Below are 13,924 nucleotides of genomic sequence, written 5' to 3' on the forward strand. Positions count from 1 at the left end.
GCCGGAGTACCCGGAGAAAAACCACCGACCTACGGTTAGTACCAGGCAACTGCCCCACGTGGGTTTCGAACTCGCAACCCAGAGGTGGAGGGCTAGTGATAAAGTGTTGGGACACCTTAACCACTTTGCCTCCACGGTTCAACAATAAAGTCTTCTCATTGGTTGAAATTTAGATATTGAGCGGTTTTGATGAAAACTGCTGAAACAGAGTTATCGCCCCTTACTACACTTCATTCTTTCTGCGACATCCTTCAGGTGTCACCCCACTAGTACCTCTTTGACGAGTGTATAAAATGCACATGACGGAAATTTCAGACATGGTGGTTCCCCTTTTGATTACACCATTACAGCATTCTGTAACATCTTTTCATATCTTGTAGTATAGCAGACAAATTCTTATTGTGTTTCGTTTTCCTTTCACTACAGGTACATTTGAATATGACCTGTCAAAATTTTGAATTCACATATAAAAATAACAGTAGACAGTATTTCATTATTCAAAAATGGATTCTACATGCACTGCATTTTATGATGGTAGGAATATAAAAACAACAAAAAGTCATAATTTGCTAAATAGTTTTTTTTAATTTGTTTCATTCACTTACAAAATCAGTCATGTTTGATAAAATACATCTCACATTTTACACTGAAATGAAAACCGGTAACAATGTCTTATAAAATTGCTGATACTTGAAACAAAGTAGAATAAATATACAAAAAATAAATTGAATTCATTCTGGTTTATGACAAATTTAATCTACCTTTATAATTTATAAAGAGATAAATATAAATTATTTATCCGTTAAATTCAAAAATTAATTAACAACTTGCTAAGGCTAATTCTGATATCAGAAAGTTAACCTATATATTTAAACATTAAAAGTTATAAGCTTTATCAAGCATTTTGTATAAAACAGGTGTCTTTGTATCACAGATACTGATGGATTACCTTATTCAAACATTAGACATCTTGTTAAAATGTTTCTGGGAAAACAAGTAAAATTTTCATACTTATATATTATCATATATACCCAGTATATTTAACTATAATTAACATTTTTTTGAAAAACTGAAACAACTTTCTATTGTAAAACGATAAATATGTATCTATGTTCTTTTGACAGGGAACCTTGTTATTGCAGAACTCATTTTGAAACAAATATCTGAATAAATGAATTTACAATGCACAGACAATGAAGACGAACCTGGCCGTATACCATGTACATGTATATGTCCAAGTCACACATAATCTTTATGCAAACATGATAAAAGATATGAAATTGTTGATGTATTAAAAATCTTTCCAAGTAAAACATTCTATACTTATGTCATCATATAGAAAATTATGATTAAAAATCACTATGAAAATAAAACATGACCGTTTCATATCTTACTCCGAGTATGAATCAGATTTCTGCTTCACAATTCTACCACCAACACATATACCCAGATCATTAAATGTCCTCTCACCCAAACAACGGACATCCACACTATAAATGCATTCAGGACAGAATTGTCGCATGGATAAATGGATTTTCTTTCTTCATAAATACAGCTGAACGTACATTTTCCTGATGAATGATGGCAGTGTTACACAAGCAATGATGTTAAAAACTCAATCAGATAAACAATTATATCTGTGTAGCTAACTAAGGATATATGCTTCCTTAAATTTACATTAATCAAGATATTTTTATCAATACATAATTCAAAAGTAATTGAACAAATAGACAGGAAAGGGCCATTTATCTTCAAAAATAATTTTAAAAAATTTGAAGTAATCTGAACACATGTTCCTGAAATATTAAGATAAATGATATATAAAGTGGATATGTCCATTTCTTTGGCTAAAAAGTCTTGTTTTAATTGTGCAGCTCATTTTTTTTTTAAATACTACAATACTTGATGAAATAATTATTTACTCTTAAATCCATGTCAGAATAAATTCTAATAATTAGGATACTGAATTTAATACAACATGAAGCTACAGTTATATCAGAATGTGGCTCTCCTTCTATCAAAAATCACTTAAATATTCATTAGGCAAGGTAGCATATAACCTTAATTATATGTGCAAATATCAATGGTAGAAATATTTACACATGAAAAAGCTGGAACATACTAATTACTGTTAAATCATACAGACACATTAATTAATTAACTAATTAGGTTTTTTAACAAACAAGCTCTTAGCTGATAATACAAAATTTCAGCACAAAGAAGCAAATATTCAAATGGCATTTAGAATCATATATTTTCGTTTATATTTTTTTTATAAAAAAATGCATGTATGCATGTAAACAAACGATGGCATAAATATATCCATGTTTTGATATTAAGTTTTGAAATGATGTGAACGACAGTAAATGTTTTCTTTTCATATGATGAACATGCATGACTTGAATAGAATGTAGTTAATGATAAAATATTTGTTAGTACGACATGGTTGAAATTATCACATAAAGATACAACAATGAAATACAACATGACCTACATTCTCTGATGGTTTGGGTTCATACCAACATTTATAAACTCTTAAAACATTGAGTGTTAGGGAGTGTAAACCAAATGTAAATTGATAAATCACTGCGATGATACTTTCACTGTGCGCTGGTCATGTCAGTCATTTCTGTGAAAAATTTTAATGTCCAGAAAAATCTACCTGCTGGGTACATAAAATATTTAGGAAGTGGTTTCTACAATAATGATATACGTTCACCCTTACTGATCAGAGCTCAGTGCTATAACAGGATAATGTGCCGTGTCTAAGCTGTGCTGTGATTGGTATTCTGAAATGGAATAAGGAAATGAAAAATGCCTTAGAACAGAAAAAAATGCTAAAACTGATCATGGCTGGGTACGAACACTGCTAACTGTAGCAGTGTAAAGCACAACCTGTAACTGTATCCACATGCTAAAGATACAACCAGAATGTGATAAAATCATATCACATAAAGCAATCACAATGAAATTCAGCCCTAAAAATAGCTTGTACACTGGTATGCTAACAGTATATATATATATACAACATTTTATTGTATTTTATTTAAAAATCATTAATAGTTGAAAAACTAAACCTTCTACTCGAATGCATTCTCCCACCCCCAAAAGTTTAATGATAAGAATTAATTTTGATCGTATTGAGATATTATCAATCTAATACAGAATATGAACTTAATACTCACAGTGCTTGATATTTTATACTGCACTTGTAAAAAGTTCATGGAAAATTCAATTTTATTCAATGTGTAAAACATATATTATATATAATACCTTTTAAATATAGAAGATATTCTTTGATAAAATAATGAACAAAACAAATGCAAACAAAAACAAGAAATGTTGACACTACATGATTATTCTATGCAAATAGTTGCTGCCATTTCATATTCCCTTTTTTTCACAGATTCATAGAAAAAAATAATGTATATGCCGTGTCTAACACAATCACAATTAATCGAAAATACAGATCACATGATTCAACAAATTCCTTACGAATGTAATTTACATTGTGTTCATTAAATACCATTCAATTGAATCAAAATCTATCATAAATATCATTTTTGTATCATTTTACTGAGTAACAACATGGATGTCTTCCTTTGACAATTGATTGTCTCCCCTTAATTTCCTAGATGTGCAAAAACTATTAAAAAATTGCCTGAAATGGTTCAGACAGCACATGTTGAACAAATCATCTATACCTGATTTAGACAACCTAACACAATTCCAGAATGGGGTCTCGGGGAAAAAAAATACATTTAAAATATTTCAATGTGGATGCAAGAAGGAGGAAAGAACCACATTAAACGTACAAAAATTGTATATATGGAAATCTCACAAAATGAGTGAAATCAGTCAATGTGTGATTCACAAGAAAATGCTACAATGTACAATTATAAATATGTAAGTGCACAAAAACCTGGTGATGTTCATTTCTGTATTTGAAAAACCATCACTACACTTTCAACTCAAGATGAAAACCATATACAAACACAAATTCTACTTCTTTGATTCACCCATCTAAACAAATGTCAAGAAGAACTCACATGTATATCCTTGGGATTTCACATATAGAAGAAATATCAAGAATTTCGCTAGTAAATGATGACATATTTTACAATCAACTTCAAATGATTCAACAAATGAATTGTCAGAAGGAATTATCTACTCGTCATCTTCCTCCTCCTCCTCTTCTTCAGCGTCTTCTATAATTTTTTCTGCGGCAGCCTTCTTTGACTTCCTGCCACGTTTTAAAAACTCTTTGCCGTCTTTGGCTGTCTGCTGCATGGTTCCGGCACGCTTCATTGATGGCTTAGGGTTTGACTGAGATCTCGTTTTTCTACCTTCATTTACATTGATATCAGGAACAACATAGGCCGCTGCAAAAATAAAGATAGTTTACTGTTATATTGGAGCATAAATCCAAGATATAGATTCTATATAATCAGGGATTATTTTTGGTTACGAAATGGCTGGGCCATTTTCAAGAAAAATAACTATCTGTAATATAATTTACGGGCTATTTATAGAAATTTAAATGATTTTTCTGAATCGTGTGGGTCATTCAGGAAAATTGTGGGTAAATAGCCCTCTCAAAAATGATCTCTGCGAACAAGCATTTCACTTTTAACAAATGTTCTGCTTATGGACTATTGGTACAACTCTAGATAACTGACATTTGTTTTACCTATAAATATTGTCATTACTTGTACAAGTATCTTTATTTTACAACATACCAGGATGAGACTATAGCAAATACAGTATTTATATATATTAGTATTGGGTCATTCTGGATGACAATAAACATATCTGTGCAGAGTATTGTGAAATTGCAATCATGCCATATTTATATTTCACAAATGAAAATAAGGAAAATAGTTAAGAACTGCAAATGAAATACCAATAATCACAGTATTAGACAAAACTTTGTTTTAAAATAACAGTATTTTGACAAAACTGTGTTTTGAAATAAATTTGGTTTGAATCTTCTAAATTGTTACGAGATGTTTTCCTGTAGATAGTCTGAAAGCTGTTGCATCTGTAAATGTAATTGTTTAGTCTGTCAACGTGCAAAGATGTCATGTAGGCTGATACACATGTTCTCGCTCCCTAGAGCTGGAATATTGTTGATTATGACTGTTGTAGAGACTTCAACCTCTGGTATTTTTCATAGAAAGTGCTTCAGATGAAAATCAATCATGTTATTTAGATGGACGTAGTTAAGGTTTTAACGCTATAATGCTTCCTTGAGGTTGAAAACAATTCAACTGTGAACACTTAAATAATTTGATAATCACCTTCTCCTATTGTCTTGGCAATAGATGTCATTTTCTTTGGTGCTCCAGCTGCAGTCTGCTTCAGTGCTTTGGATTCTGACCTTGTGTCCCCAAGTTTGTCCTTTCCAATGTAATATGCTTTAGCTTCCTGATAAACAATAAATAAAAATATCCCATAAATAACTGCTTCATCAGACAATTTGATAATATTATACATTTACTCTTGTTTGTGCTTAATCCATTGTCCAAAACACCCAGGGTCACTCTTAAGTTGGGTATCCTAGTAGTAGCTGGTGGCTACCTCTTTGAACAATATACAAGTGGTCACATTTTAAAGTGGGGTATCCTTGTAGCAGCTTGTGGCTACATCACTGAACAATATACAAGTGGTCACATTTTAAAGTGGGGTATCCTTGTAGCAGCTGGTGGCTACTTCATTGAACAAGATACAAATGGTCACATTTTAAAGTGAGGTATCCTTGTGGCTACCTCATTGAACAATATAAAGGTGGCCACATTTTAAAGTGGGGTATCCTTGTAGCAGCTGGTGGCTACCTCATTGAACAATATACAAGTGGTCACATTTTAAAGCCGGGTATCCTTGTAGCAGCTGGTGGCTACATCACTGAACAATATATATGCAAGTGAACAATCACACACTGTGTTGTAAAGTGTATTTCCCCAGCTGTAACAGTACACAGTGGTCTGTGAAATAAGCTTTCTGAGAAATGCAAATAGTTTCAGGTAGGGATAAGAACCTCATATCTCCAATGTTCCTCAAGAATAAATAAACTCCGATGTTTTTCAACTCAGCTATTCTGGCCTGTTGTCAAATACATCATCAAAAGAGCATTTCATTCAAAATGCACTGTACTTTCCTGTACTAACTGTATCAGTATTTCTCTAAACAACTCAAAATGCATAGGAAAGTACCCTATGATCATAATCTTGAATTGAATTAATTTACATAGTTTCCATCTTCTGATATCAAAATATAATTTTCTATCATAGACACTATCTTTTGTAAACTAACCTTAGTCTTTGTAATTTTCTATATATTTTGATATTTGAAATTGATCCACACCTTAGCTGTGGCGGCCATTGTTCTTTGTAATTTTCTATATTTTTTTTATATTTGATCCTCACCTTAGCTGTGGCGGCCATTGTGCCTTCCTTGGACATGCGAGATTTTTTCGTAGGGGTCGGGGGAGTTTCTTTTGAAATCTCAGCAATTTTCTTCTGCTGGCCGCGAGTCATGGCGTCAGCATCAGGTTTGTTTCCGCCCAGAATTTGTTCAGCCTCCTAAACCAACATAAATGGATCATGTCAAACCTGTCTATAGAGACCAGATCACTCAACCAACATAGGCTAACTATATCATACAGGAAGTTTCATCTGCACAAAATTCCTTCAAATCATCAACCTTGTTTTTATTAAATATATTCAAATCCACGAAGGTTAGTTCAAAAAGAGGGAAAATACCATAACTGGTAATATACTGAATTAACTTATAATATAATTTAAGAGGTTCCATGTGTCTTCAGCTGACCTTGTATATAACATTTGTGACAAAATATTCGTTTACCCTTTAATAATTAAATTTTAGCAAATTAGACCTTATGTCACTCCAGCGAGGTGGGTCAGGTTGAAGGTCATTTTCATTTCTGTGTTTACTTTACTCTAATGATTTTTTGCATTGACAGGTGATTTAGTCAAGTCACTAAAAAAAAAAACAGAAACTTCAAAATTTCACAATGATCCTGTAAGTACTTTCAGAGAAATAACGATACTGTATATGGACAGGCTAGTTCGTGTTTGACTCGTATGGCGAGTCTCCATAAGAACATAACTCATGCGAGTCTTACCTGAGCAGTACCAATCATTGTTACTCCCTTGGCCATTCTGGGTTTCTTAGCGGGCGGTTCTTCCTTAGCCATATCCTGAATCTTCACATTCTGACCTCTTGTCTTTGCGTCGTCATCCGGTCTGTTATTACCTAATAAAGCATCAGCTTCCTGCAATTTGTACAACACAATGGCATGAAAAACAAGCCAACAATTCCTATTGTCATTTCTAACAGTGCTGATTTGTTTGTGTGACAAGATATAGTAAATGTTATTTTTTACCAAGCTGCTTACATCTGTGTACCATTTAATTATTTCTTGATCTCTTAAATACAACAGCTAGCAAAATATGATTCTGTGCTACCCTGGTATTGAGCACGAACGTATAAAACATTTTACAACATTTTTTAGAAATTTACTTTTTAAACACTGAATTTTTTTCAAAATAAAATGACAGTGGTACAAACCTCTGACTTTCATAAGATCTATCTACCAATAGTACCATGTGTAGTAAATTACCCTGACCTTTGATTTTCAAAACTTTAAAAGAAGTCACAATCCAGCACTTTATATTCAGAACTGTTGAAGCCAAAAATGAAACAGATGAAGATGCTGACAATGTCTTTATCAGGGCTTTTTGGGGCCGTTAATGGGCCCTATTCCCAATTGAAATTATTTCATATTGAAGCGAAATTCCCAAAATTTGCAGTTTATTCCTGAAAAAATCTTTCCCCACTAATTTTCTTCCCAAAATGAGAGAAAAAGGCCCTTTCCTAAAACAGTGAGAAAAAGCCTTGTTTATGTTCTGTTTTCAGGCAATAAAAAAAAGACTATTGAATGTGATTTGTTCTTTAACATTTCCTTGCACAGAAAAGTAACTTCAGTTGCCTGGCTGTCCTTAAATGATAGGATGTTAAACAATACTAAACCAAACCTGACAGGGATATTCCTATAAATGTGATTACCTTTGCTGTTGCCACCATGGTTCCATCCCGAGCCACAACAGGTTTGTCAGCCTTTGGCTCCTTCAGGCCCTGCCTCTCTAACAGCCTATCTTTACCCGATGCCTCCAAGTATTCAATACCCTCCTGGAACAGTGGATAGTATTGACAAGTGATATATAACATTCATGAACCAGGGATCACCACAATTTCAAAATGATGGGTGGAGGAAAATATTTTGACAATTTTTTCTGAACATGTACTTTTGTGGGTGTCATGCAGCCTCGCGGTGCGACGTTTCGAGAAACATCATCAATTATGACATTAAGAATAGAGATTTAATTATGTTGTTTGATTTAGTTCTAAATAAATATGCATTTTAATCATTTGCTCACTCTATGCCATATATATCGTGTAAATTAAAACAAAATAACAGCTTACACCATTACTTTAAAAAACTACAAACATACATTCCTCATTTAAACAATCATCAATTTATTTTCACAAAACCATTTCAATCTCAATTCCAACTCGCTGTTCTTTAATATAACATTGAATAAAACAAACTCAAATAGCATCTTTTACTGTTATAAATATGATAAACATTCACATCAAGATCATATTGCATTGTCAAGTATTATTAGTTAAAACATTTCAATTATTAATTTCATAAATTTCACTATAATATTATCAGTGAACATATTAATAGCAACTATTATATCTATGATACAGCATCTACAAATCAAACTCAATGGCAACTTTTACTGGACATAATATAAGAATATATAAAGTATTTAAAGCAATGCACAAGCCACAATATAATTTCAATTAAGATATCAATTCAACACAGTCACTATAATTTTCTCCTGAAAATAGTCTCCACTATGAACAATTGAAGCCAAACACAATTTGTCTCTCCAAATGACATGAACATTCTGCTGTTGCACAGTCCCTTCTAGAAAGAAGCAGCTTTCTTGTAGGGAACTCCCTGGGTAAACACCATCATCAGAGAGTTCAAGATCCTCTGAGAGAGCCTGTTCCTGCTGGTGGTAATAAATAAATAAATAAATAAATATTTTTGAAAAGCTTAATGAATCTTATTGTGGTCATTACCATATTATAATTATGAACTTCTTATTCCTACAAATTTGTAATAAGCAAAACAATTAAAACCATCAATAAATCTTTGGGAAAAAAAACCCAAAAAACAAATTCATTATATTTTAACAAATATAATCAAATTAGTACATATTCATTACAAATGAACATGTTATTTTGTAATTACATTGTATATACTTGAGGTGCTAATTAACTTATCTTTATTTAATAATAATTAAAGAAAATCAAAAACCTAGATAACACTTATCAAATAATAAATGGAGAGATTCTGAGATTATTTATATTATTGGACGTTTCGAGATCGTTTTTGGAAGGGAAATCACTCTAATAGTACTTTCTAAAAATAACACGTGACAAGAAAACCAATGCACGAAATATTTGTTAGATTATTATCATTATCTAGCAAATCAAATATAGGCTAATTGTAAGCTTACCTTGGTCATCTTCATACACAATTAATCCATGCGCATTTCTGTAGCCGTGGCTTGCGCGATATATCAGATTTCAGTCTGTTGGCTGCAGGTTTTCTAGATCGGTTGTCGCGATCGCATGTCGTTCACATGGTGTTCCAAAAAAGGAGCTGATATTCCTCTCTCTTCATGGTGACATTGCCATAAATTTTTCAAAAATGTATCCATGCTTCTCAAACATCGGCTTAGGTATTGATATTATCAGTTTGATTATCCCAGCTGAATATTAATTCTTGTGGAAAAAAAATCTTATCGGACCGTCGGTTTTTCCGATGTAGACGATGGTAACATTTTCTCTGATGTCCCGATCGACTGAAACCATACAATCACATCTGTTCCCATGGTCAGAACAGTACACCTACTATTAATTAATTATCACCATCGATATAGGTGTGATCAAGAGATCAGTCAACCGTATCAAAACATAACGGTGAGGCACCTTACCGAGATCGCAATTCGGCAATTAGGCCTAGTTCCACCTGTAAAAACAGGGGCCATAGGTAATGAGTATCGGACGCTATAGAAACGGGTCAGTTTTCTGCTTGAAATCGATACAAAATAGGGGTGTTAGGTAACAATTACATGCGTGGCGGATCGAGTGAATTTGGTTGTGTAAGCGTGGCGGGTACCCAGCTAAGGGTGGCGGGCCGCCACGTTAAAACAGGCAATGGTGATCACTGATGAACCTCAGTTTTATTTGACTTTACCAGCAAACATCATATCGATCACCTTAAGTTGAACATACAAGTGTTGTATGTTTCCTGGTTATCACCTTGTGAACAGCCAGCATTATTTAGAAGCTATGAAATACGGGGACAATTTAATCTGATACTTAAAGTTTGTGTTTCTTTGTAAAATTGTTTGTGTTAATAGTATAATTCTTTGAAATGACAAATGTCTTGATAATTTTGGTTGTTGCAGTAACACAAGACTTAGTTAATTACCATATGCATTACTTCACTCAATATATGATGACTAAGAAATTGTCAGAAATTATTAAAAATAAAGTCTTAGCCATGTATTTTTTATATGAATATTACAAATGGTGTTGTTTTTTTCATTTTTTTTTCGTATTCACCACAAACTGAATTTTTACAAATTTTTTATTATTTTAATTGTATTCAGGTATACATTTAGGCCTGATTGTATCATTCAATACACATGTATGTTTTGTATCTATTTCACATATGTATATTTTATTAGACTGGCCACCAGACCCTAATTATATATAAGTTGTTTTGTTATGAATTACCAAGCTAAATTCTAATACTAGATTATCTGCCCCTAGTTTGAAACTTAGGTAGAATCAGATATATCCTAGGGATCAAAATCATAAAGCTCAATTTTATTTATAATTTTAATATTCTAGAGACAGGAGGCCAGTCTAATATTTTATGTATACATGTACTTGGCCTATTTACAGATTTTACAGACTAGCATTATAAAACATTAATTTCAGAAAGCAAATTCAAGTTTCTTTGTTTTTCCCTCAAAAGAAAATCCAATTTAAATCTATAATGAGTGGAGAGTGCAAAGTAAGTAATTACCATACCAATTAACACCGTCAACATTGTTTTTTGTTTTTGGTTTTTTTAATTTACTCTCGAATAACATTTCACTGTTGTTTATGGATTAAAAAAAATCCATGCCATAATGACCACTTTCTGCGTTGTCAGCATAACATGACATGTAGGGCAAAGTGCACACGTGCCCGAGCTTGTTCGAACACATGTGTCAACACATACATCGGGAAAACCCACCCACTTCATACACCCAGTCAGCAAGACATGGAGACCGGTTCAAAGTTGGCCATGCATTACGATGTGACAGTTCATAAAAGATCTGCGTCGTCATCAACTGGAGTAAACAGATAACATCCGTGAGCAGACAACTCTTGAATACGCTCCTTAACTGTCAAGATGCTAAAATAATACATCCTTCCCTTTCTTGACCTTTGCTAATCTGTCAGCCATCTTGAAAATCCTTAGGTAGCGATACAATAAATTATGATATTTGTCCTCACAACTGGGGGCTCTAATACCATCAGATATTGCAAACTCTCAAACACCAGTGTGAAAATGTAACCATATATCTTAACAGCTATATAAACGGGCCGTCGATGCACAATTATTATGTTTTGGAGCAATGCACACAGGCGTACGCAATGGCCGAAATACTTGCAAATCCAGTTGAAGTTGTCGATATTCAGCTCGGAATTTCATTTGTGTTTCTATTCAGATTTTTCCCTACCTTGGCAGTAACCTGCATGGTACCATCACGGGCCAAACTGGATTTCGTATCAGTCATTTTGAAATGTATTTCTTCTTTGCGATCGAGTTGAAAACCCCTATTTCGATGTCAGTTCTTCACATGTACTGCTGAGTCGGCGATGGAAGGCGTGGTCACGTGGTCGGCAACCGAGATTTTCATTGGTCGACGAAAAAGAGATTGGTCTCAACCGGGGAAAATGAAAATAGACCCAACATGTGCTTGTGTTTTGGTAACAAATTTGTTTGTTTTCTTTGCGTATTTAGTCGCCGTACTCTTTCATTCAGGATTTAAATGTGTATTTGTGATATAGTTATTGTCATTGATTATATATCAAAGTGCTACACTTTATCATTTTCATCATTTTGAAGAAATGGACACAATATATGGCTCTGTGAGAATTTGAAATGAAATCTTTTACAAAGTAGCTAGGAGTGTAATTTAACATATTTATGGACATGTATCTTTATTGCTTCTCCCATACAGAAGGCTTAACACAACCTTGGTTAAAGTAATTACGTCATAATTAATCATAAATTTCATAAAAAGAAAGTTGAAAATATATCATTTACATATATTTGATCATTTTCTGGCCCCAGTTGAAATTAATCCTTAACTTGTATTTTCCGTGTTAGGAAAGCAGTCCAAAATTTAAGAAAAGTTCCCTAGCTATTTTTTTTATTACATCAGAGGCCTATAACAGAATAAGTGCATAAATGTATCTGCTTACATCCAATAATGCTATCATATTGAAGAAAATTTTAATTCAACTTAATGTGGATGTAACTGCATGGGTCTAGATTAACAATGAAATGAAAGTTTCATGTAAAATTTTGTGGTGCGTAATTTCAATACACTTTGAATTCACCACGGAATAAGTCCGTGACTGAAATCAAATTTTATTCTGAGTTGATTTTGTATATTCAGAGCCTGAATAAAATTAATTAAATGGACACGATACAGAAATCCTCCAATCCAACTATTGCCTTAAATAGATTGGTTTTCTTTCAAACAAAAAAAGAGGTTTAAACAATTATACATGTATGTATGTAACCGAAAAAAAAAATCTGACAGATTGCATTGTTTTCCCGAATATCACAAAAGTTGGAAAAAGTGAAGAAAAAAAAAAAACAGAAAAGAAAAATAAATAAACATACATTCGTTTCCTCGTACACTGGTCGCCGTTTTTTTTTTTTTTTTTAAATCGATATATCGCATAGATTAGGCCATACCATTATTGGTGATCACCAATACATTACAGATTTAGTGATGTTTCCGCGATACCGCTAATATGATTTAGTGGTACATTGCATTATCTATTCAGTCCGAATTCCATGGAACCTATTAAGGCTAACTATGTTTACAATTTAAAAAAAAAACAAAACAAAAAAACAGAAAAAATGTAAAAAAAAAAAAAAAAAAAAAAAAAATACAGCAACGCATATAAGAAACTTGTCATACTTGTCATGTTCTGTGGATTATTTGTTATATACTATTAATCAAAATTCATATAACAGAGACGTGATGTATCAGTATTCGGCTTGGTAAGTAACTGTTATAAAAGTATCGAACAACGGACACCGAGCCACAGCATAAACTCACTTTGTTTGTTGTTTTTTTTCCGGACCAGTTGGAGTTATAAAAAGAGAATCACAGCATAAACTCACAGTTGTCGTTTTTTTCGGACCAGTTGGAGTTATGAAAAGAGTGCCACAGCCTAAACTCACAGTTGATCTTTCTGACGTGTTAGGAGTATAAAAGAGAGTCAAAGCATAAACTCGCGCTTGATCTATCGGACCAGTTGGGGTAATAAAAAGAGGGATTCATGGCATCAACTCACAGTTGTTTTTTCGGACCAGTTGAGCTTGAAAAAGAGAGATAATTACATAAACCAGATAAACTTCAGTGAATAATATGTAAATATGACAGCACGTACAAATCCTTTTACTATAACTTGATGACTGGAGGTCATTCAGTTAGATACAAATGTATAACATTTTCTA

The 13,924-nt window shown here is 32.9% G+C and overlaps 1 protein-coding gene across 1 annotated transcript; it reads right to left on the bottom strand.

Moving 5' to 3' along the window:
- Positions 1-564: 564 nt before the first annotated feature.
- LOC117344605 lies at positions 565-12,047 on the bottom strand. Its single transcript, XM_033907415.1, has 6 exons — positions 11,904-12,047; positions 8,089-8,211; positions 7,145-7,294; positions 6,426-6,581; positions 5,301-5,427; positions 565-4,382 (listed from the first exon to the last, which is right to left on the bottom strand). Exons 1-6 carry the CDS (start codon positions 11,958-11,960, stop codon positions 4,168-4,170), a joined length of 828 nt encoding a protein of 275 aa, XP_033763306.1. The 5' UTR covers positions 11,961-12,047; the 3' UTR covers positions 565-4,167.
- Positions 12,048-13,924: the final 1,877 nt, after the last annotated feature.

The sequence above is a fragment of the Pecten maximus genome, chromosome 16, assembly GCF_902652985.1.
Source record: "Pecten maximus chromosome 16, xPecMax1.1, whole genome shotgun sequence".
NCBI lineage: Eukaryota > Metazoa > Mollusca > Bivalvia > Pectinida > Pectinidae > Pecten > Pecten maximus.

Bases quoted from the DNA above. Each gene is read 5' to 3' on its own strand.
- LOC117344605 (XM_033907415.1), bottom strand. From the start codon at position 11,960: ATGACTGATACGAAATCCAGTTTGGCCCGTGATGGTACCATGCAGGTT. The intron at 8,212-11,903 runs GTAGGGAAAAAT...CCACTGTTCCAG, and splicing joins CCATGCAGGTTACTGCCAAG to GAGGGTATTGAATACTTGGA. The intron at 4,383-5,300 runs GTGATTATCAAA...TTATTTTTGCAG, and splicing joins TGCCAAGACAATAGGAGAAG to CGGCCTATGTTGTTCCTGAT.